Source organism: Chelonoidis abingdonii, chromosome 6 (genome assembly GCF_003597395.2).
Source record: "Chelonoidis abingdonii isolate Lonesome George chromosome 6, CheloAbing_2.0, whole genome shotgun sequence".
Classification (NCBI taxonomy): Eukaryota; Metazoa; Chordata; order Testudines; family Testudinidae; genus Chelonoidis; species Chelonoidis abingdonii.
The window spans coordinates 73,149,326-73,174,306 of NC_133774.1; the positions used below are offsets into that span (position 1 = coordinate 73,149,326).

The 24,981-nt window shown below is 44.6% G+C and overlaps 1 protein-coding gene across 5 annotated transcripts in view; it reads right to left on the bottom strand.

The window, feature by feature from the left end:
- Nucleotides 1-24,981, bottom strand: part of MCC (MCC regulator of Wnt signaling pathway) — a 381,812-nt gene that overhangs the window by 21,252 nt on the left and 335,579 nt on the right. For all 5 annotated transcript variants that reach the window (XM_075067156.1, XM_075067155.1, XM_075067154.1 and 2 more), the window contains 3 exons: nt 14,083-14,317; nt 9,323-9,529; nt 7,654-7,751 (listed from right to left, as the gene is read on the bottom strand). In XM_075067156.1, the coding sequence (XP_074923257.1) occupies nt 7,654-7,751; nt 9,323-9,529; nt 14,083-14,317 (540 nt within the window). The remainder of the gene's footprint in view (nt 1-7,653; nt 7,752-9,322; nt 9,530-14,082; nt 14,318-24,981) is intronic.

Consider the following 24,981-nt stretch of genomic DNA (forward strand, 5'->3'; position numbering starts at 1 on the left):
CCGGGTGTTGCTAGGGGAAAATTCTTCCGACGAACGTGCACGCGGCGCGCGCACACCTACTTGGAATGGATATGAGCAACACATCTCGAAGAACAACAGTTACAAAGGTGAGTAACCGTCTTTTCTCTACTTTCAGACATCTAGCCACATCAAATGCTTTGAATCCAATTTGGGCAGAAAATCCCAAACCCTGGTCCCACACAAGACAGAGCAAACTTTTTGAAGTTTTCTGTCAATTTGGTCTCCCCATACTTGGTGCAGGTTTGGCCCAGGATGTCTTACTCTACTCACTGTGACTGCTTATGAGGACATGCAATGCATTGTCCTACTCCTGTAAGACAGGATGACACCCACTTGTAGTTTCTGATTCTGCCACCAGCCATTCCAGATGAAGCTCAACTTCCCTCTTCTCAAGTGACCACAGACAATATGTTTAAAACCATTGCAGCTCAATCCTCTTTCCATTAGCAGCTTAAACTAATAACCAATGTCAGCACTGCATGTAACATCCCTAAACCAATTAAACTGCAAGACTACATCTTTCATTCAAGGTGGGACAGGAATATGGAACACAAAAGAAGAGGGCCACACAGAAATATTTGTTTCCTTAATAGCAACAGTAACAAAATACCCCTAAAAAGCTAGAGGGGGAAAAAGCCTTTTCAGATAGAAGAGGGCCTCATCCTCCCTGATTGAACTAACCTCCTTATCTCTAGACCGATTCTTGCCTGCATATTTATTCCTGCCTCTGGAAATTTCCACCACATGCGTCTGACAAAGTGGGTATTCACCCACAAAAGCTTATGCTCCAATACTTCTGTTAATCTAGAAGGTGCCACAAGACTCCTTGTCGCTTTTTTCAGATATGACATTTGTCCAACTCACGAGTGTGTTTGGATCACAGACACCTGCAGTGTTGTTTCCTGCCACCAGTTTGACTGTGTGAAGGAATAGGAGGAAAGATGTTAAATGCTTTCAAGTTTGTCTTGCTGTTGTGGGCAGGAGAACTGCACTATTCTGTGTGTGGCCTGACGATCAGAGGTTCAGAAATCTCTCAGAAATCCAAGGGAGCTGTGGAGGTTTGACACTTCTAAAATCAAACCAGAGGTGCTTATGGATGCGAGGGACCCTTCACTATAATTAGAGGGGCACAATGGAGGCGCTCCCTGGTCAAGCTTCCCTGCACAGCGTTGTCCTGACCTGGAGCTTTTCCAGTTCTGGGCCGAGTACAGACGGACAATTCTGTCAAGTTGTATAGTTGCTTAGTGATTTGGGCGACTGTCCTGTGGTGAGCAGAGCTACTAATTTTACTTAAAAAACAAAGAATACTGATTATTGGTGAAAAATGTCAAAATAGCTAACCCCCTCCCCCTGTGTTCTTGAGGAGTCTGTCCCAGAATGCCACTACACATTGTCTCTTGGGGTTTATCTCTTGGCAGTAATTTATTATACTATATAGCATATAGACCAGTGGTGGGCAACCTGCAGCCCATCAAGGTAATCTGATTGCATGCCGTGAGACATTTTGCTGACGTTGACTGTCCGCAGGCACTGCAGCTCTCAGTGGCTGAGGTTTGCTGTTCCTGGCCACTGGGAACTGCGAGGGGCAGTCAGCCTCAGCAAAATATCTCGCGGCGCACAGTCAGATTACCCTGATGGGCTGCATGCAAGCCGCGGGCCACAGGTTGCCCACCACTGATATAGACATTTCCACGACCCTGTGCTGCACTTCCCAAATCTCTGGATAATGGTCGAGGCATAAAAAGGCAGGGATCCTTGAATTTTGCAGATGGCTATGTCATTGTGACTTCACTGCAGCCTGTCACAAAATTTGGTTCTGAAATGCTATTAAGTTCCAAGCCCCTTGACCCCATTTAATGTACGCAATAATTAGGTCAAGGAAAGAGGTAAATGTGAAATAACTCTGCCAAAAAGGAGCAGACAAAATGCTGTGGAAAAATTGACAGGTTGCTTTTTAATACATAAAAGCTTTATTGACATCTGCAGGTATGGTTTGAGCTGCAGCATGGAAGAAAGGGACACTTCATTGTGGCACTTTTTAATTGTCACTGTTCCTTTGGATCATTACAATACACTGTAGTTTCGCTTTCCTCTTTTGGTCTGCAAGAGCAGGCCCAATATGTGTTCAAAACACGCCTGAATTTTGGAGACACTTATATCCAAGTCAGGATCCCAACTACATGGCTGGATATCACTGCCATCAAGAGCTGAACCCAAACCTCAGATCAGGGCTCCGGGGGGGAGGAGGAGGCACAAGTGGGGCAATTTGCCCCAGGCCTTGCAGGGGCCCCCACAAGAATATAGTATTCTGTAGTATTGCAACTTTTTTTAATGGAAGGGGCCCCCAAAATTGCTTTGCTCCAGGTCCCCTGAATCCTCTGGCGGCCCTGCCTCAGATCCAAACAGCTGTAAGCAGCGCAGAAGATTGAATTCAAACTTTGCAGTTTGGTCCAAAGGTAACTGGCATTATGTGAAGAAATGGCCACCATCATGATTCAGCACAGCTTTCTGTGACACTGCTGATCTCCAAATACCAGGGCGCTGCTACTGCAACAAGCATAGGGATCTTTTGGGGGAGTCTATAAGAATGTGACTGTCTCTCACTAGAGTACACCTAGGAAATTCTAGAAGCTATAGTGAAATGAGGCAGCTTTTCAACACGCTAATGGAAGTGTCCGTTGCTCTGGAGGCAGGTGGAATAATGATAAATACTGAGCAATGAGGAGTAATCTCTGTGCAGAACATTTGTGTTGGTGTATTTAAGTACTGGAGGAGGGGCCAGTGTTTGACAGCCCGCAGACCATAGCCTCTTTATGCACAGAACTAGCATAGCACGTGCAGTGGCACTGCCCACTTCACTGTACGGCCTCAACTTTCCTCTGCTAGGCTAGTCTCCATGCCCAGTCGACCTTTGGCCTCTCTGCTGAGGCTGTCACAACAGGGGTGTCAAGTGGAATGGTGGCTTTTGTGGTATGGACATCAATCCACTGGACTGAGATCACTGACTCATTTCACACAGGCCCTGAACAGCCATCAGATGTAATGACTTTTGGCCAATATTGACCTGGTCTGGATTTGAACTGGTGACTGGTGAAGGGCTTTGTATCCCATTACCAATCCTTGAAGCCATCAGTCCTCCTGGCCAAGCATTTTAATAAATATAAAGAACTACAAAAAATCCATACAGACACCAAAGCTATTATAACTTTAGTTTTGTTGTGGATGGTTAAAGAACGTGAGAGGACCTAACACATCAGAATATTGCCATATTGGCCTAAGGGGAGGCAGAGTTTCTCAACCATTTTTCACAGAAGTTTTAGGAATCAGAGACTAAATAAGACCCAGGTACATCATATCAATCTCCCTGTAGGCAAGTTCATTCCTTACAGGACATTTTTCTCATTTCCTCCTCCCTGGAGAATAGCTGCCATAAGCATTCATGGCCTGATAATACATTTATTAAGTATGACGTGAAATGGACAAAGCTACGGTCCTCCCTCCCGCAGCTGGAGAGGAGAGCACAGCAGCAAGGAATGTACTACTTATGGGTCCCCTCAGAGACTGTGTCAGCATCCACTGCCATGCTGAGTCTCCGCCATTCCTGGCAGTTGGGAATTCCAACAAATCCTCTTACAGCCCTGGTTTCTGGCATGACACAACATAATGTGATGCCATCAGGCTGCTGGGAATATTTTTTCACTCCATCCTGAACACAAGATATTTCCTGCCAACAATCTGTGCGGCACCATTATTCATTGTCTTGAGACTGTCAAATGTCTTCACTTTGGACACCCGTCAAAACATTCTATTAGACCATAAAAAGAGAAACAAAGCAGTGCTAAATATATATTTTGGGGAATGGAGCAGATTTACATTCAGCCAGAACTTGGCATGAACAAACAAAGCAAGATAGCCAGCCTACCTGCCCACCTCAGTCTATAATAGTGGAAACCTGGTAGCCCAAATGTGACTTTATAGCATGCAACTTGCAGATAACTACTACTTTGCGTGTGGCTTGTTTATAGAAGAGAAGAGGTAAGAGGTCTACAGTGAAAGCACATTAGATGGAGTTTCACAGTGTACACAGTCAGGAGAAACTGTCAAGTTGGTTCCAAAGCAACTGTGACAAGGGAACCTGTAAAACTGGTACAAACATAGGTGCCGACTCTGTGGGTGTTCTGGGGCTGGAGCACCCACAGGGTAAAGTTAGTGGGTGCTCTGCACCCATTGGCAGCCAAGCTCCCCTCCTCCCCACCCCATGCACCACGTCCCTGCTCTTCCGCCTACCTCCCAGCGCTTCCTGCCACCAAACAGCTGTTTAGTGGTGCTTAGGACTTTCCAGGAGGGACGGGGAAGAGTGGGGATGCGGCACGCTCAGGGGAGGAGGTGGGGCAGGGGCAGGGACTTGGAGGAAGGGGGTGGAATGGGGGCGGGGCGAGGCTGAGCACCCACCAGGAACAGTGGAAGTCGGCACCTATGGGTACAAATATAAATATGCACCAAACCAACAAGGTAAGAATATGATCCTTTTGTTGGATCTCCCAAAATAATTCATGAGCACTACACTGACATTTTAGGGAACTCCTAGGCCTTCAGAAGCTAATTCAAGGGTCAACACTGTCTGGACACAGCAAGAGGTTAAGCAATCACTGCAGCACTGAATACATTTGGTAGTGATGTTGCTGCAAAACTATCTACAGGCCATGAAAAAATAAATGCTTCCAAATCATTATGTCAATGTCTATTTTTTTCCTGCACAAGACAATCTTCCTATGCTTTTTCACAGCAATACACTATTTTAAAATATAATTAGCATTATTTCAACAGAGAAGGTCCCCATATTCTCTGCAGCAACTGCATAAGAAAGATCATTTGGGGGGAAGCTATAGGCTTTGACAGCCAATAGGAAACAGTTGGTGCTTTTGGCAACCAGGAAGGTGTGGGAGGCGGTTTGGACCTATAACACTCTGAAGGTGTTTGAGGCTTTTGGCCAGAGGGAAGAAATGCACCTCCTCTTTCCCTCTCACTTGTGGGCAGGTTTGGAGGTGACTGCTTTTGGGGGGATGTGACCTTCTTTTCCCCTCTTAGGCACCAGCTATCTCAGTGCCTCAGTATTCACCATTGTGTCCAACAACCATGGATGATAAGCACAATGGCTGGATGTTTCTGCTAATGAGTAGCACTTAGCAATGTCACTATTAGGTTCCAGAGATAACTTCCAAGAGCTTTTTCCTCCAAGGTTGTTCGCAGACTCAGGAAGAGAACACTTCTTCATTTCACTTGCAGCTTACATTTGGAGGGTTATCTTGGCGAACCTAAGAGCAGAGCACATCTTTTTATTGTATGAGTGGTGACATTCTGATGCATGGTGCTTATTCATCTATGAGCACTACACTGACATCTTAGGGAGCCCTGGATCAGCTGCGTGGACTTCAGAAGCTAATTCAAGGGTCAACCCTGTCTGGAAACAGCAAGAGGATAAGCAATCACTTATTCAGGGAGTGGTGTCTTCACAAATTTCTCAGGGAGTACAGGAGGCACTGATAATACATCCTCCTGAGATGCAAGTGGGAGCAGGACAGAGAAATCAGCACACCAGCTCTCAGGGCATCAATCTCGTCCCCACCAACTCTACCCCCCGCCCCCATGTCAAAACTCAGCTCATAGTGGCTGTTAGTGTTGTTGTGCACACACAAACATCATTATAGTTGCATTAATGACGAAAAGGTCCTTTTGTGGATTCAGAGTTACATAAACCTTATTTAGATCTTTAAGGCCCCATCTACGCTGAGATCAAAACCAAGTACAATGATATAGATTTTTTTTAAACACAGCTGTTGCCAATCAGGTTTAGCATAGTTTCCCTTGGCTCTGGGGATAAGACTTTTTCTCTGAGAACTCTCTTAAAAATCACCAGACTACATAAGGTGATTAGCCTATTGCCTGATTCGGCTGGCACAGTTCTCCGAACAAATTCCTGTCCCCACTGATCATGGAAATCGTGTTGGAGCCCAGCTGGCAGCAACAATCACACGTAACATGGCTGTAACTAACTCAGTCCGATTTCCATTATACAAAGAGTGTAAGCTCCTAACTTTATGAGCAGTTTAATCTGATTATTTTTTCTATCCCCTCCTACCCAACTGGCTGCACTCACTATCTGTTTGCTAGGCCCTTAACTGGAAATCCATGCTAACTGACTTATGGCACAGTTGATAAACTGAAGTTTTTCTGTGTTTAGTCAGCAAACCACACTTGGTGACCCTACTCAATCTCTGCTAGTTAAGGCCAGTGGTCCCATCTTGAAACCTGGGAGCAAAAGGCAATAAAATTCAAAAGCTACAGCTGGAAAGAAGACATACAATGCTGACCCAACTCTCAGTGCCAGGACAGTTCTTCATTGGGCTGAGTAAAAGGCTCTTGGAGAATTATTATTCAACTCACTTACTGAGCCAGGTTTTACCCAACGGAACACACCCTCACAAACAAATTCCTATTTTTTAACCTCACATTTTTTGTTTACTGCACCAGCCAAGCTAAATATTCAGCAACTGCAACTTTGAGACTAGGAAGCAAATAATATTAGCTTGTATTGATTTTACAGTAGTAATGACCTTAAATTTATATAATGCCTTTCATCCTCAGGGATCTCTCTGTGTACATTACATACTTAAAGACTGAAATGAAGTTGCCTCTGGAGTGAAACACAGCAACTGCCCGATAGGCCACACCAACACTATATATAGCTTTTAGGCCAGAAATGCAGATGAATATATTTTTCAAACTGAAACGGTTACTGTAATTTTAGGTAGGTAGAATGCAATTATCATAGCAGGAACTGGGCAGCTGGTCTCTTGCAAAAAAAATTGGAGGCTGGCAGAACGTGCATATAAATGACATTTAGGCACCTAAATAACTTTTCACTTTAAGTCACTACATACAGTGCACAATTGCAGGCATTACATATGGGAATATGTAGTAGGTGTGCAACTGTATATGGACTTCAGCTTAAAAGTTTAGCTATTAACGAAAAAAGTTTTCAAGACATCCATTTTGTATCTCATCTGAAAGCCAAAACAGCGACCGTATCACCATGCCATGGCACTAGTTTGGTACTCACTCACAGTGAATGCTGCTTTTGAATCAACAAAACTTCTTGCAGCACCAAGGGGTTCTTCAGTGGTTTCCCATCCAACTACTGACCTGGGGCCAAACCTTCTTAGCTGTAGCTCTGGATTCTAATCCCAGCACTACAATAGATTTCCTGGTGACCTTGAGCGAATCACTTAACCTGTTCGTGCCTCATGTTCCTCATGGGTAAAATGGGAATAACAGTATTTCCCTACCTCTCAAAGGTTTTGTGAGGCTAAAATTCATTCACATTTCTGAAAAGTTTAGGGACCATGGAGATGAGCACCACAGAGCAATTTATAAATTAAAAAAAAAAACCAAGTAAAGAACAACAAGCAGAAAACAAACTGTTAGAAAACTTTAGTCCTGGTTCCTCCTCATGGGCAAACCTCTGACGATCCCTACAAAACATGCCAGATTAAAAGATACAACCCAGAATGAAATCTTACCCTAGGACTGTGGAATAAGTAATGTCTCCTGGAAGTGGAAGAGGGTGCTTACCGTCTGAGTGCATTTGTCAGTTCTGCAGCCAGTTCACTGTCGTTGTATGGTCTCAGCTCAGCTAGGGTTAATGGTGTTGTGGTCCCATCTGTGCATTCCTGAGAAATGAGCAAGATTTCCTTACTAAGAGTTACTCATCACCTTAAGGGGGGGGGGGGGACGGGACGACGACTATGAGCACTTTTAAACTTACAACTGCTTTTAAAACTGACCTAAAATTAAATCAGTATAAACAACACAAGAGGTAAAAACATCACTGCACCAAGAGATGGGTCAATGCATTATATTCCACAGACTCACCCAATATTTTGCAAACCATCCCACAATAATAAATAATTTGCAGAACTCTGCTATAAAGCATACATTCTCTGGTGTCTTATTTCACTTTTGACACCGAGTTTGAAGGGAAAAAGCACAGTGGGCAAGCAGAAATTCAAATGATGTGTAGTGAAAAATACAGAGGGACACTTATGCAATTTTTTTTTGCTGCTGAGGCTTTGCAGGGACAGAGGAACAAAGGGATACAGCAGCGTAGGCATGGGATTATAGAATTTCTAGGGTTAGGGTGACCAGATGTCCTGCTTTTATAGGGACAGTCCTGATTTTGGGGTCTCTCTCTTATATAGATTCCTATTACTTCCTATTCCTTGTCTCGATTTTTCACACTTGCTGTCTGGTCACCTTATCTAGGGTGTCCCTATTTCCATAGAAAAATTATAAACTTACACAGATTGTGTTAATTTAAGGGGAAATTATTTCCCCCCCAACCATTGGTACCTACCTGCATAGCGAGGGAGTTTTATAATTAAATCTCCAGCCACTTCCTAGTGAAATGAGCACTAATGTATCTCAGTTTATTTCTGGATGCGCAGACCCCATCACTATTGACTTTCAAGGCGATACAACAATCGGATGACAATAAAGTTGGCAGTAGTAGCTAGTATGCTAGTGCCGAATGATTGTCATCTTCTCAGAATTTATAACTACATTTTGCTCAGGGGACATGGGCTTAACTTTGCAGTGTCTGAGATCCCAGGATGGAAGGTGCCATATAATTAAGGATTAGATTATGTCACAGAGGTCACAGAATCTGTGACTTCCATAGACCTCCATGGCATTTTCCGCTTCAACCCAGGTGCGGTAGGGTTGGAGCTGGCAGCTTGCTGGCGCCCAGGAGCTCTCAGCTGCTGGTGGTGGGGGGACCTCAGAGCTCTGGTCATGGGCAGCTTCCATAGCTCCAAGTCACCGTGGGCAGCGGTGGGGACTCTGGCGCTCACAGCCACCACAGGTGGTGGGGACCCTGGATCTCCGAGCCACCACAGGCACCTGGGGGACCCGGGAGCTGCAGCAGCAGTGGGTGCTGGATCCATGCCCCCTAACCCCTGATTTTGTCACAGTTATTTTTAATAAGTCACGGATGGGTCACGAGCATCTCTGAATTTTTGTTTATTGCCTGTGACCCATCTGTGAAGTTTACTAAAAGTAACCATGACGAAATCTTAACCTGACATATAATACATGTCAACTGGAAGATGGAGAAAGATGTGTGTGTGTGGATGGAAGGGAGAAAGCAGGGATGATTAACATGCTTAAAACTAGTAACGACAGGGAGATGAAATGTCTTTAGTTATGTTTACTCTGATTCTGGAGACTTGCATTAATTCCTGACCTTGCCCAATTTGTCTTTGCTGCCACTACTGGTGGAGCTGAGGGATCTTATTTTCTGTTCTTTTTGCTCTTCTACTTCAGACTTCAGGTGCTCAATGTGAACTAGATAGGCCTGTTCTTGGGCCTCTCGAGTGCTGAGTTTCAACTCCAGTGCTTTCTTCTCTTTCTCTAGCAGGTACAGTTGTGCCTTAAGCTCTGCCATCTCCTCCTGTTGGAGACACACAGACAATCACATCAAGATACCACTTCACAGAACTGTACACAAAAGGGAGACAGAGAGTGTTACAGTGAATGAAATCATGTTTGCGCTGCTTGCCAAGATGGGGCTTAAATTTAATTTTCAATGAATTTTTAATTTAGGAATCGCTCATACGATTCAAATGTATTATCTAAACAAAGAACATTTACAGACACAGGCAGCAGTAGAGAATTTTCTGGTGTAAATATATTATTGGTATTGAATATAATTATGTATTATAAGTAAGAATAACCACAAATGTTTGAAAAGCTATCCCCTTGAGCCATAAGAGGTCCTACTCAGAGAGAAGTCTGAGAGAAGTCTGAACTCGTGTAATATATATTTCTTTTTAGTCATACCATCTTGCACTCAGACTAGGGTGACCAGACAACAAGTGTGAAAAATCAGGACGGGTAGGGGGTAATAGGAGCCTATATAAGAAAAAGACCCCAAAATCGGGACTGTCCCTACAAAATTGGGACATCTGATCACCCTAACTCAGACTCCCAGGACGAAATTCAGAGGTGATGATAAAGGAGCAAGTGATATGCTGAAAGCAGGTGTGAAGACCTAAGACAGTATGTCAGTGTAACTTATCCTAACTGTTGAGAGGTTCTGAAAAAGGTTAACATTACACTAGTTTTCCCTCCTCTCTGAATCTGACACACAGAAGAAAGATACTGATACTTTACAAGGAAGCTTAATTTTAAAAGCTTGTTTCCACAAATAATTCTCCTGCTAGTCAGATGGTTACAATATTGTTGGAAACTTTCTCATAGGAAACCTTTGTATGTATGTATGTTATAATGTCAGTGTGTCCATTCCCCATGCCCACAAATCAGATCTGCTCTCATACACCATCTGAACATATCTAAAAGTACAGCAATTCCTTTCTATATGGCTTACTCCAGAAACGTGGCCACAGTTTTTACCTGAAATCATATTCTGAGGCCCAAAAATCTGGAAGGGGTTTCATATTAATCCAAAGAATGTTACTTTCCCATGATGGTCCATGATCAGTGAAGAAGATATCAAACCATTCCAGTGCTTATTTAGTTAGATTAACATTCTTGTAGAGGGAGGAGAAGGGCAATATTCTCTCTGCCCAAAAACACAGTGCTCAGACTGGGAAAGGAGGCAGCAGACATAGCTCTGACATAGGAAAGCCTTGTATCATTCAGCAGTGGTGGTCTAACCATAGGCCAGTTAACTTAACATCAATTCCAGGACAAATTGCGGGAAGGCTGATTGGGATGCAATCACTAAAGAATTAAAGAGTGATAGCACAATTAATGCCAATCAACACAGTCGTATGGGAACAGATCTTGTCAGACAAACTTGATATTTTTTGTTGAGATCACAAGTTTGGTTGATGAAGGTAATTTGCTGACAAATTATACTTAGAGTTCTGTAAGGAATCTGACTTAGTCCTGCATGACATTTTGATAATTTAGTATAGTGAATTTTTTGTTAATGTAGCCAATATTAAATGGAGTAAAAACTGACAGACTGGTTAACTGACAGATTGCAAAAAGTAACACTGTGAATGGGGAATCACCACCCAACAGGAGTATTTCTAGTGGGGTCCCACAGGGATCTGTTCTTGGCCTAGTGCCATTCAATATCTTTACCAATCATCCGGAAGAAAATATAAAATCATTGCTAAAATTTGTAGGTGACATAAAAATTAGTGGAATGGTAAATGATGACAAGCAGAGGTCAGTTATACAGGCAGACCTGGAGCATCTAGTCTCATTTGAACAATGTGTTTTAATACGGCCAAATGCAAGGTCATATATCTAGGAATAAACAATGTAGGTCACATTTATAGGATGGGGAACTGTATCCTGGAAAGCAGTGACAATGAAAAGGACTTAGGAGTCAGAGTGGACAACCACCTGAAAAGGAGCTCCCAGTGCAACGGCGAAGCTAAGAGCGTGAACACAATTCCCAGATACTTAAAGAAGGCAATACCAAGGAGGAGTAGGGAGGTCGTGTTACCTCTGTATAAAGTGTTAGTGTGACTATGGTGTCCACACTTCAAACAGGATGTTAGAAAATTAGAAAGGGATCAGAAAAGAGAGTTACAAGAATGACTCAAGGTCTGGCCTAATAATGAGAGACTTTAAAAGCTCAATCTATTTAGTTTATATCACCAAAGGTTGAGAGGTGACTTGGTAAGGAACTACACAGGGAAGAGATTTCTGGTCTCTTTACGCTAGCAGAAAAAAGCATAATGAGATCTAATAGTTGGAAGCTGATGCTAGACAAATTGAGACTTGTAATAAGGTACAAATTTTTAACAATGAGGGTAATAATTAACCACGGGAACAACTTGCTGAGGGATGTGGTGGATTCTTCCTCACGTGAAATCATTATATTAAGACTAGATATCTTTCTAAAAAAATACGCTATAGCTCAAACTGAAATAATGGTCTTGATATAGAAATTACAGAATGAGATTCTTAGGCCTATGTTATGCAGGAGGTCAGACTAGATGAGCATAATGGTCCCTTCTGGCTTTAAAATCTGTGAATCGATGCCTATTGCTGAGTGAGGAGTGGTGCCCATGGACTCCAAAGAGAGTCCCTCCCATCAATTTTCCTAGATCAGGGAGATGGTGGCTGTGAAGTAGAGCATCAGAGTGTGAGGATAAAGAACAAGGAAATAGGAGTGGTTGTCTCTCAATGTTCTAAAAAGCTCACCTCCCTACCCCCCAAAAACTATTCTCAGAGGAAGGAGAGGAAGGAAAGCAAATGCAGAATTGAGGATATTGATATGTATGTTTAGGACTTGCCTACACACAGAAGTTGCACCGGTTTAATCTAAAATGATTTTGTTAATCTGATGCAACATTGTGGATGCGCTTACAATGGTTTAAGCCTGGTTATATTGATTTAACTTGGTTACAAGCCCAGGCTAAAGCAATATAAGAAGATCCACACACGATGCTGTACCAGTTTAACTAAATTGGTATAAAATCATATATTAGTTATATCAGTACAACCATGTACGTAGATCAGGCCTCAGAGGTCACAGTTTAGTCCTAACTAACCCCACCACTGAAAATCTCCTCTACTCTCACTCTGATTCTGTGCTGCAGCAAAGTGTCAAGACATTGCTCTGAACTGGTGACCACTTAAGTGCCTTCAGGATGATAGCATTTAACAAGCCCTTCTTCCTTCCTGAGGCAATATGAAACGGAGGTTGGCTTTGTTCTGCCTCAGTACACAAAGCTTCGAGTGTTTTCTCAGAGTGGTGCACACACAAGCTTGTGAGTGAGGTAATGAAACATTACATTAGCAGTGTTCTCTCATGCTTTTGGTCTCCCTTGAGCACCTCTGCTGTCATAGTTCCCTACTGCAAGCATGTGGCTTCTTGATTGTTGTGTCATAAGTTTAGAACCATGGATTGAAATCCTTGCTTAACGCACACAGACTTGGTCATTGCTAATGCCCTCTCTCACTACCTGGGCTTGTGGAATGTGACCTCCAACCCAGCTAGATGCCACCCAGGTCTGTGATTCTACCAAACACACTTTCAGAGAGAAAGGGGACTAGGCGTGCTATGCCCTTACAATGAGGGTAGTGAGTACGCCAAGGGCTCCATGTATAATGCAATTACAAATTATTGTCAAGTTGCTGTACAACTGATTATCTTCCAGAATCAAAGCGTTCTTTAAAAGAGAAAAAAAAGTAAGTGTCTTCTCCTATCTAGGTTGCATCAAAATATGAAGAGGTGCAGTGATGGCTGCCTGAGTCTGCAGGCATGCTGATACTACAGCTTTGATTGCGGAGTGAACTGTTCCCATTCATGGCCAAGGGGTGCTAACAGAAAGTCTGATGACAAATTAAAATGTCAACTTTAATTATTTCATTCCTTATCTTTTAGCAGAAATGTCAAATGAATATGCCTGCTTGTTGCTCTTGGATATAGTACCAGATATTAGGTGGAGTGCAGTGGGACAGTTAGTTGCTATCAAGAGTGGCTTGAGAAGTTGGGTGGGAAAGAGGGGATGAGAAATTCTCAACCCATCTCCTGGGTACAAAACACCCCACTGTCACTGTCTCCCAGCACCTTACTGACAACTTTCACAATGCAGTTATGCACTGCAATTCAAATACCTGCAGCAGAGGAAAATATGGGGGCAGCACAACAATTTAATATAAAAATAAACAAGCACAAAGGACACTATATTGATTGCATTGGATGTGGTGGGGGCAAGCAATGAGGTTACAGTGTTGCATAATACTAGGGTCCCTATTGAATAGTTTAGGTCTAATGGACAGGACAGGATACAGGACTGCGGGTATGCTACAACCTTTCAGCTATAGCACAGGTCACGTGACAGGGTTAGGTTATGCCATAATCTGATAGAGAGGGGTAAATTGTGCACACTTTTGCTATTGTCACAATGTCCTTTGGGATGTTCAGGTCTCATAGTGGTCTGGAACATCACTGTTAGTTACCTCTCTCTAATACCATGAAGCAATCAGGGACAAAGACAGTGGGTTATAAAATACCTTCATTGCCATGAGTTCCTGCATCAGAACTGCATTTTCCAGATCTAGCCTCTGGCTGTCTCCACGAGGTTTGACATCATAACTAAGGGGATCAATATGGATGCTCTCCAGCTCCAACATGGTCAGCTTGACTGCTGCCCTGTCATTCTTCAGCTGCTGGATGTAATCCTTCAACCTCTGCTCATCCTCCTTTGTGAACTCCGTATCACAGCTACTTGCAGTTGAGCTGGTAGTGCTTCGAAGACCAAAAACAGCATCACTCATTGAGAGGAGGATTCAGGTCTCTAGCCTCTCCCCCTTTCCACCCGCCCCCAGCCCCCATTTGAAATTTGTTTAATTAACACCCCACACGTGATTCACCCATGCATATTTACACTCATGGTTGCCACAGAGTTTAACTTTATCAGGATCATCATCATCAAACGTGCACAGTCTACTGAGGACCGTTGCATCAGCCTGAACGACAATGATTTAGGTTAAGATTTTGTCATGGTTATTTTTAGTAAAAGTCGCAGACAGGTCATGGGCAATAAAAAACCCTGAAATCATCCCCCCCCCCCCCCCAAAAAAAACCCAAAACAAAAAAAACCCCCAAAACGGGTTTCCATGAATTTTTGTTTATTGCCCGTGACCTGTAAGTGACTTTTACTATAAATAACCATGACAAAATGGGGCTGATGGAGGGATGGGAGCCCAAGCCCTGCTGTGGGAGGGTAGGAGGGGATCCAGCACCCATCGCTACAATGGCTGACAGCTTTGCCCCCCCCACCGAAGCCTGTGGTGGCTCAGAGTTCCAGGACCCCGGCCAGCTGACAGCTCCAGCCCTCCTGCTCTGGGTCTGAAGCAGAAAATGTCACAGAGGTCTCTGGAAGTCACAGAATCCATGACTTCCATGACATAATCTTAGCCTTAACCTTGGTTGATGGCATCGGTATAATCAAGTTACCACATCTGGCTCAATCCTACAAATCCATGAATGGCTTTGCAGGAGGCGCCAGGCAGGGCTGGAGCATGTACCCCTTTGCATGTTGATGGAGAGCTTGAGAGCATGGTGTGCTGGTGTGTTTTTGTCCCTCTGGTGACATGGCTGAAGAGCTTGCCATGCTTTCGAATATAAGGAGCAATTGAAGGAGGGCACGAATGGCCAGCAGGATCCAGTGTGTATTAATACTGTTACAGAATTACTGCAGTACTACAGAAAATATTAACTTGGGAACACATATCAAACATCCCAGTTTTCAATTTAGCCTGGACCAAGTGCTACAATATGCAAAAGACACACACACACAGACACATACCTCTGCAACTTTAAAATACAGAAAAGAAAAAATATATAGTTCTTCAAACAGAGAATAAAAAATGTTACAATACTGAGTCAATTATTTCTTCACTGCAAAGACAGATAATTAATTTTGCTGGCATAACTGCTTTTGACACAAAACTTTTTCTTTTACTAAATAAACAATTAAGTGCTTGTTAAATATGCCATGCTGACAGCAACAAAAACTAAAATCCTTTATCTACAGAGCTGATACAGCACTGGCAGCAGCGCAGAAAACTTCTGCATGCTGCATCATGCCTTGAATGGGAATAACAATTTCTGGATTTGAAAAGTTAGTTCAGATTCCATGCACTGTCTGCTGACGCCAGTGCCAATTCTTACGGTGATTTTGATGGTCACCTGTAAGCAACAGCCTGACGTTGCTTCAGAATGTCCAGATGCTGTCATGGCACTGTCTTTCAATCACTATTAACCGGGGGCTGGATTTGAAACAGTGACCAGCTACCCTAGTGTTAACTTCCACAAGACAGCCAAATCCCTCAACTTGGAGGTATCAAAGTCATGTTTTACAGGACTTCTATTAGAACATCATCATCTGACTTTATTGTCGCATTCCTTTTCCAACGGTAGTTTCAAAAGAAAAACTGCCAGACAATTTTAGCTTGCTCCACACGTCACATAATGAAGAGCTTTTACAAAGGGAAAACAATTTCTAGATAAGCACAAGGCGCCTCAATGCCCCATCTCTATCTATGTGCATTCTAGTGTTCTAAGGAGAAGAGATTTATGGAGGTTAATTGCAATGCTGCTTTAGTTCCTTAACATTCCACTGCTGAATATACTTGCAATAACACTAAAAGGAAAAGAAACAGCACTGCATTTTCTACAACCCTACACAGACAAAGCGGCCTGCTGTCTCCTGAGGACCTGTAATCAGCTGCTGGGTGAGGGTTAAGTCATCCATTAACTGTGCCTTTCAGGAATGCTGGATGATCTCAGTTATCAGCAGGGGAATAAATCACATTCTGTATTGGGTTGCATTATTTTTCAGCATTTTTCTGAGGAGGAAAAAAAACCCACTCTGTGGACTCCTGCTGGAGCCAGGCTAATGTGTAATGGAAATACACTTTGCTTACACACTTATGCACTGCAGAAAGAAGAAGAGGGAAAAACAGGTTGCTTTTTCTCCTTCCTTTCAATTGTGCTTGTGCTCAAGCAGTGTTGATTTTAAAGTTGCATCAGATAATTGCCAGTGGATCTTTCAGAGAATTCCAAGCCCAGGGCAGCCTGAGAGGAAACAGAGAATTGGCAGGGCTACAAAGACTTCCGTAAGTCTCCCCCACCCCCATGAAATATCACATTACATGGCTTTAGTACAGCTTTCTGCTAATTTTAAATGATTTCTTCTCTCTCTTAGGGATAACAGGCGCCGGGTTTACTAGAAGTGAAAACCACTTTTTTCCCCACTAATTCCCATCTGCAGTAAATCAGAACCCAGCTAGCCTATACTGGGTAAAAATACATTCAGGTTTTAATGAGTTCTCCATAATACTTTGCTTTTCATCAGAAGATCTCAAAGCTCTTAATAAACCTTATTTAACTAGCCTCACTAGGCCCTCGGTGAGGTAGATATGATGTGAAAATCAGGCAATACAACAAATTACTATTCAATTCTATATTCAAGTGGTGTTGTAGAACTCTTTGGGTTCCAAAATAAAAAGTTCCCCAGCCTTCCTGGACTACACACACTCAGAGACTAATACTCAGCGACAGTATTTAGGGTCCACACAGCCTGCACATCCTCAGAGTTTTAGTCAATGCTAACCTTAGCTTTCGTTTACAGATGAAAATATGCTCCTTGCCCTCTTTGCCGGAAAGACAGCTCTCAGAATGAAAACTGAGCACTGGCCTGTATATCTGTTATGAAGACTATTCCTAAAGCTCCCCAGGTATTCACAGTACCAGCAACAGCTGCACAGGACTGACCTTTCAGGTCCACAGCTACAGGTCTCCAACTTGGGTTCCTGCCAATAATGCTAGGGCTGTCTTTAGCTCAGTCCTAGCTGGCTGCCTGCCTGCAGCTGAGCTGGCTCCTCTGCTGAAGTGCTAGTGAGGCCTCTGGTTACAAGGTGACGAATTAATGGAGGAGCAGTCTCAATTACATGTAGACAGTACAAAGAGGACACAAGAAAAGGAGAACTGCCCCTTGTCCCCTAACTAGGGTGACCAGACAGCAAGTATGAAAAATTGGGACAGAGGGTGAGGGTGGTGGTGAGGGAATAGGAGCCTATATAAGAAAAAGCCCCAAATATCAAGATTGCCCCTATAAAATTGGGACATCTGGTCACCCTACCCCTAACCTTGGTGCCAGAATCCCCCCATCCAGTGTGAGAAAAGAGAGGCGGCAACATGGCCCGCAGAGGAAAGGGGTACATAGCCTATTCCCCTACTCAAGAGGCAGAGACAGCCCCTCAATCCCCACCACCATTTCCTGAATTGTGGAGAAGAAATTCAGTCTGCAAGGCTGCATGACTAAGCATTAAAACATGCCATGATGCATATGTGATCCTGGGTTGTGATGTCACATAGGACTCCTTCAGAATTCACTTTGATGGCTCTCCCAAAAATCCTCAGGCTCAATTTGGCAGACTTAAAGAGCTGAAAGAAACATTCTACCTGCTCGGTTCATCACTGACATCTGCAAGATTCCTAAATGTGGCTAATTAATTTGTTTCTATATTTTCTATACAGAGCATACTAGATAGTGTGGTGTACTATTAAGAGGTGCGCATGTACATCTACACACACGTGTACAAAACACACACACATTACATGTGCATATATACAAGCATACGCAGTGCATATATAAAATATTTATCTGTTTACTGATGCTGTTGCGTACATCTCTTTTCATTCAAGAAACCTTGTTTGGGTGAAAAGAATATAGTATGAATTTCTATCTGTAATAACTGTGGGTTAAGGGTTTATAGAATTAAAATAACGTGGAATGTCCCAAATCCATGTAACACTCTTGAATGGTAATATCTGCATTTGAACTTTTACTTTAAGGAATATTTGTTAGGTCGCGTGCATCTGCCCACCCATCTTCCAGTTCAGAGTGGCTCCATATCAGAGAAAGCACACAACCAGAAGGCAGGGATAACCTTTCAGATACACTGGCCTTCACTCAGACCAGTAGAATCTGAATTAACAGTATATTGGGCTATAATCTCAATACTTTGGCAAAACTACCTCCATTCTTTGGAAACCTATTTGCTCCAATGATGAAGTCTGGTAGTGAGAGCATACCACATGCTTCGGGATTTGGAAGCATTAACATGATTCCATATCAACATTTCCACATTTCAGCCAACATAATCCTTTATTTCAGCTACTTATCCGAAAACCATGAGGTGGTTCTGAGAGGAGGATTTAGCCCTAGGTTTGGATAAGTTCAGATGGGTAGTGGTAAAATATGTTGTAGAAATGTATTTCCTTTGCACGTGATGGGACAGACTGTCCCTCCTGCATCTCAATGGAAGGTTGGGGTTACTAGTAGTGAAATGAATACAAAACAGCACTCTTAGTCATTGTAATAGCAGCAATCTCCATCTCTCTCTCTTTCATTTCATTCTTTTTACAGGTGCAATCAGTTGGATCTTCTTGGAAATGAATGCTCTTCTGTCCATTAAAACAATTACGACTTCCACAAAGCTATTTTTATTTTAAAAAATGAATTGGTAATATAGTTGGGTTGCTGCCAACCAAATAAATTGAGACACTAGCTATTATTTTATTCACTTCGCTGGTAACAACCTCTATGCTGGTTTTTCATTAATCTCAAATGCTCCCTTTTACAATCTTTAACCCCCCTTGTCACCAGCAGTTGCCTGTGCTTGTGCTCTCGGCAATGTGCTCAGTGATTTGACATTCAGCATCTCATTGGTAATGCCAAAGTTAAGGCTGGGTCAGCACTTCCATTATAAACCTGTTTTGTGGGGTTTCAAACTGCAGTGAGAATTATTCACTTTATCACAAAGTCTTAGCCAAAAAGAGGGGGTTTTAACCCTCCTCCTTTACAAAGTTTTAAAGAAAAAAACGTGCCTGGCAGTTTGAGTTAGAGGATCTTCATTATTACTACTTTTGTTTGCAAATATCAGGCTTGTGTATTAAGATTATCTTGTAGTCATATACAATATTAAAAATTTTTCATTTCAGAGGCTAAGTGCAATCAAGTGAGGAATTTGTCCATTAATATGAACGGTTTCCAAACTCTGGTCCACAGAGCACTTGCTGGTCTTATGGAACTGGCTCCCCTCCTTGTTTCCACCTGCTTCTACGGCCCTCAGGTTCTTCCATGACCAAGAAAAAGCCTACAGAAGCAGCTGGAATTAAGCAGTCAGACTTGCTGCCTCTGCTAGGGATTACTGTCACAACTGAGAGGAGATGGAACCTTCAGTGATTGCAACCACCAGTGGGTAGGGCCAGGGGTACTGCTAGTCTCCAGCACGAAAGAACCATAGAGTACAGAAGGGTACCAAGTCCAAGGTAGCACGGAAAGATGCAGACAAAAGAAGGGAGCCAAGTACAGAGAGATGTGTGCAAGTGGAGAGGAGGAGCAGGCAGCATGTGCAAGGTGAGATGAAAAAGAGAGCACAGAAGCATACGCAGAGAAGCAGCAGGAAAGAGAAAGGATGAGAATGGACAGGTATGCATGTAATGAAATGAAGACCAAAAGGAGAGTGAGTGTCTGTTTTCTTCATAAAGGACAAAATGCATACTGAATTAAAGACAGTTACAAATACAAACCTATTTTACTAACATCACTGTCTAAGCAAACACTGTAGTTGCCATAAGGATGTTATGTGATTGTGAACAGCAGAGGGTGCTCATGAGAGTGTCTCTCTATTGAGATGTCGAGTTACATCATCTAATTGCCTTTGTCCTCTGGATGAAAACAATGGGAAAGAGAGGAGATTTTGTGCTTAGCTGGGAAAACGTTGCATGTACCCTCTTGAAATTTCAAAAGTATTTGATATGTGGATTTAAAAAAGGAAATGCAGGATGGGGTGGTGGAATATGGAGTCAAAATGTCCTGAGTCTTCTAAGCCCTATTCTCACTGCTTCTGACTTGCTGCCCTTGGGCCACTGACAGTAACTTCTGTTTGTCTCAGAGTCTCTGTCTATAAAAAGAAAATAATATTTAGTTTCCTTCTTTGTAAGGAAATAGCAAGGATTAAGTCCACCTACATTGAATGTATATGACATCACAGCTACAAAAGATGGTTACTTTTTGTAACTGTTGTTCTTCGAGTCGCGTTGCTCATGTCCATTCCATTGTAGATATGTGTGCTCGCCACATGCACCGGTGCGGGAAGTTTTCCCCTCAGTGGCATCAATAAGGGACTGGCTCTGGTGTCCTCTGGAGTAGCACATGTATGCACTGGTATAAGGGGTGACGTAGGCTCCCCTTTCCCTCAGTTCCTTCTTGCTGGAACTCTGTCTGAGGGGAAGGAGAGCAGGTCATGGAATGGACATGAGCAACACATTTCAAAGAACAAGAGTTACGAAAGGTTAGTAACCATTTTTCCTTCGAGTGATTGCTCATGTTTAGGGCCCTACCAAATTCACGGCCATGAAAAGCGCATCATGGACCATGAAATCTGGTCTCCCCTGGTGAAATTTCGTCTTTTGTGTGCTTTTACCATATACTATACAGATTTCAGGGGGGAAACCAGCATTTCTCAAATTGGGGGTCCTGACCCAAAGGGAGTTGCTGGGGGGTGTTGGTATTGTGACCCTTTCTTCTACGCTGCCTCCAGAGCTAGGCAACTGGAGAGCAGCAGCTGTTGGCCGGGTGCTCAGCTATGAAGGCAATGCCCACCATCAGCAGCACAGAAGTATGCGTGGCAACACCCTACATGCCTGGGCAGAGGCCATGGGGCTGCTACAGCCATATCCAGGAGCATGCTGAACCAGTACAGGCGAAGCCAGGCCAGGGCGATCAGAATGACCTGTGCTTTGTGTCTCTTGATTTTTTAAGAGAACTTTGTTGATGAATGGAATTGGTGGGAAGGTGTACATCAGGTCTCCTGACCACCACAGGAGAAAGGCATTGGAAAATGAGCCTCTGCTGAGGCCTTGCAGAGAACAGAATTGATGACACTTTCTGTTCTGTCTGGTGGCGAACAGGTCCACTCAGGAGCTCCCCACTTCTGGAAGAGCATTCTGACAACCTCCAAGTGGTGGGACCGCCTGCGGCGAGAGAAGGACCTGTTGAGATGATCTGCCTGGGGAAGTACGAGACTTCCAGATGGATTGCATAGTGAATGCAGAAGTCCCACAGACAGAGGGCACCAAGGCAAGGAACAAGGCTCCCCCTGTCTGTTGACATAGAACCAAAGGCTGTTGTTCGTTAACACCTGCACCATGTGACTAGACAGTTGGGGAAGGAAGATACCACAAGTCAGACAAATGGCTCTGAGCTTCCCTGGCGTTTATATGTAACACAAACTCTTCTTGAGACCATAACCCCTGACTCTGCAGAGTACTGAGCTGTGTTCCCCAACTGAGGTTGGATGCATCTGAAATCAGAGAGACTGTGGGTTGCGGGCTTGCAAACGGCACAGCTTCCAACACTAGAATCGGGTCAGATCACCACTGCAGGGAGGTGATGACTTTGTCTAGGTGATGTCTGGCCAGGAGGTAGGCTGACGCCAGCCTTTTCTAGAGGGGACACAGCCTGAGTCTCACATGTCAGACAACATACGTGCATGATGCTGCCATGTGCCCCAAAAGTCTGAGACAGACCCATGCAGTGGTGAGCAGATGGGCAGTGACACTGGGAATCAGATCTGACATTGTCCTGAACCTGGCCTCTAGCAGGAATGCTCTGCCTCGGGTAGAGTAGAGTACCACTCCGATAAACTCTATCCATTGATTTTTGTTAGTTTATCAAGAGGCCCAGAGCTTGACAAGTGGCTCACAACATCTCGACGCTGTGCTGGACCTGGAACAGCCCTTGATGAGCCATTCATCGAGGTATGGATATATCTGGATACCCTGCTGTCTGAGGTAGGCCGCCACCACTGACATGTACTTTGTAAACACCACTAGCACCATTGCTAAGCCAAAAAGGAGCACTGCAAATTGGTAGTGCATGGTCCCAACAATGAAATGTAGGAACTCTCGGTGTCTGTGAAATATCGATATGTGAAAGTAAGTATCTTTCAGGTTGAGGGAGGCGTACAAGTCTCCCAGATCCAGGGAAGAAATGATGGAGGCTAGGGAGACTATACGGAACTTCAACTTCTTGAGATACTTGTTGAAGCTCTGCAGGTCAAGGATGGGGCATAGACCCCCTTGGCCTTTCGGATTAAAAAAAAAAAAATAGCAGGAGTAAAACCCCTTCCCCCTCAAGTGCAGAGGGACTTCTTCCACTGCTCCCATCTGCAGAAGGCCCTGCACCTCCTGAAGAGGGATGGGGAGGGGAAGGATAGAAATAAACTGGAGAGTATATCCCCCTCCTACCACGCTGAGGACCCACTGGTCCGATGTTATAGTGGCCCAGGCAGGGAGGAAGGGGGACAAACTGTTGGAAAAGAGCAGGTGGGCTGGATCCAGACACAGTCTGGAAGGTTGCCCTCAAGTGCCCATCAAAATGCCTGCTTATTACCCGGTTGGTTGCAGATATAGCTCGAGTGGGCTGAGGGGCCGGTTGATGGCCCCTGCCAGCGCTTATAGCCCTTGCCCTTTTTGTAGAAGGGCTCTGATCGAGGTTTGGTCCCAAACCCGTGGGATTGTTGTGGCTTAAACCGCTTCCTCACAGGCCCTGGCATGTAAAGGTCCTGTGAAACCAAGAGTCTTTTAGGCCGTGCAATTTACTGTCTGTTCTGGTAACAGCACCAGGTCATCGAATGGGAGATCCTGGATGGACTGCTGAACCTCAACCGACAGCCACAACAACTGCAACCAGAATGCACGCCTCAGAGAAAGAGCCAAAGTCATGGTCCAGGCCACTGAACCTACCACATCTGAGGCTGCTTAAAGGGCTTCCCTGGCCACAGCCATGCCCTCATTGAGGATCACCAGGAATTCCTTCCTGGGCTCTTCTGGCAGCGAGTCCACAAACTTGGCCACGGACTGCCAAATATTAAAATCATAGCAGCCGAGCAAGGCCTGATGGTTGGCCACTCAGCTGGAGGCTAGACATTTTTTCTACCAAAGAGATTGAGCCTCTTTGCCTCCTTATTCTTAGGCATCGATCCCGGTTGGCCCTATCTATCGCTCTCATTTGCTGCCAACACAACCAGTGAGCTTGGGGCAGGGTGGGTATGTAGATATTCAAAACCCTTAGCGGGGACGTAGTATTTTCTTTCCACCTGCTTGCAGATGGGGGGGAAGGGAGGAGGGTGTCTGCCACAGAGCCTTGATTAGTTTCACCACTCCCTCATGCACTGGCAGTGCCACCTTGGAGGGGACTGCTGCATTTAATACATGGAACAGAGAGCTTAAGGGCTCCACCAGCTACTCTGCTTCCAGCCACAAATTCGACATCACCCTCTTCAAAAGCTGCTGGTGGGCCCTTACATCATCCTGGGGGACTGTGTGAGAAAGCCCTGCGGCTGCTTCATCGGGCAAAGATGATGATGAGGCAGGTACAGGTGCTTCTGTCAACTCCATTGCTTCTGCCAGGGGAGCCGCAGCCCATGGCAGAGGTTGGCTGTCCCTGGGTAGCTTGCTCTGACTCCACATCTGAGTCAGGTGGCAGGCAGGAGACTGTCGCCAACCATCTTTTGGATGCCCCTGAGACCAACCGATGCCCCTCTGACAGATGGGGAAACCCCCAGGAGGGGTTCCATAGTTGTCAAGGGGCTGGCCACTGGCCCTGGGCCATGCAGACACTGGTGGCCCAGAGGGGAATGCCGATGTCCCCAGTGGGTGACCTTGGCCTGCAGGCAGATCTTCCTCCTTGCACTCTATATACTTCCTCCTTGCTGTCAGAGCCCGAGGAGGGAGAGTCTTATCTGGGGGATCAGGACGGTACTGAGGCCTCCTGTTTACCCTGTTCCTATTGGCTCTCTCCACAGACCTCCAATGGGGAATTGGACAAGGATAATGGCTCTCGATGCCACGACTCCAATGACCAGTGTTGGCTTTTGGAGGATCGGCAACAGTATCCTGGAGATTGATGCCTCACGCTTTGAGAATGGTGCCACTCCAGAAACCAGGAACAAGAGGATCAATGTCTCTGAGACCGTTGACGTGCTTGCAGTGATCCGTACCAGTGATCTGGAGATGGGGCTCCAGGGACTGGTATCTCGATCCTCTGGAGTGGTGCTGAAGACTGGGAGACTGACTCAGGCGCACCCAGCACTGGGGCTCTGGGGACTGGTGATGTGCCTCTGCAGGTCTGCGCCAGACTGCTGGTGATCGATGCCGGGACTCCGAGGAAAGCTGCCTAGAGTCCGGGAACTAATGCCGGGAACTCTGGCAGGGAAGCCGACCTGCACCCGGCTGGTGGCGCTGTTCTAGTGAATGCTAACAGGGCACCCCAGCGGTGGGGAGCGGTGCCACACTGATGGAGACCTCTGGAAGGGTCACAAGGCAGGTTTACC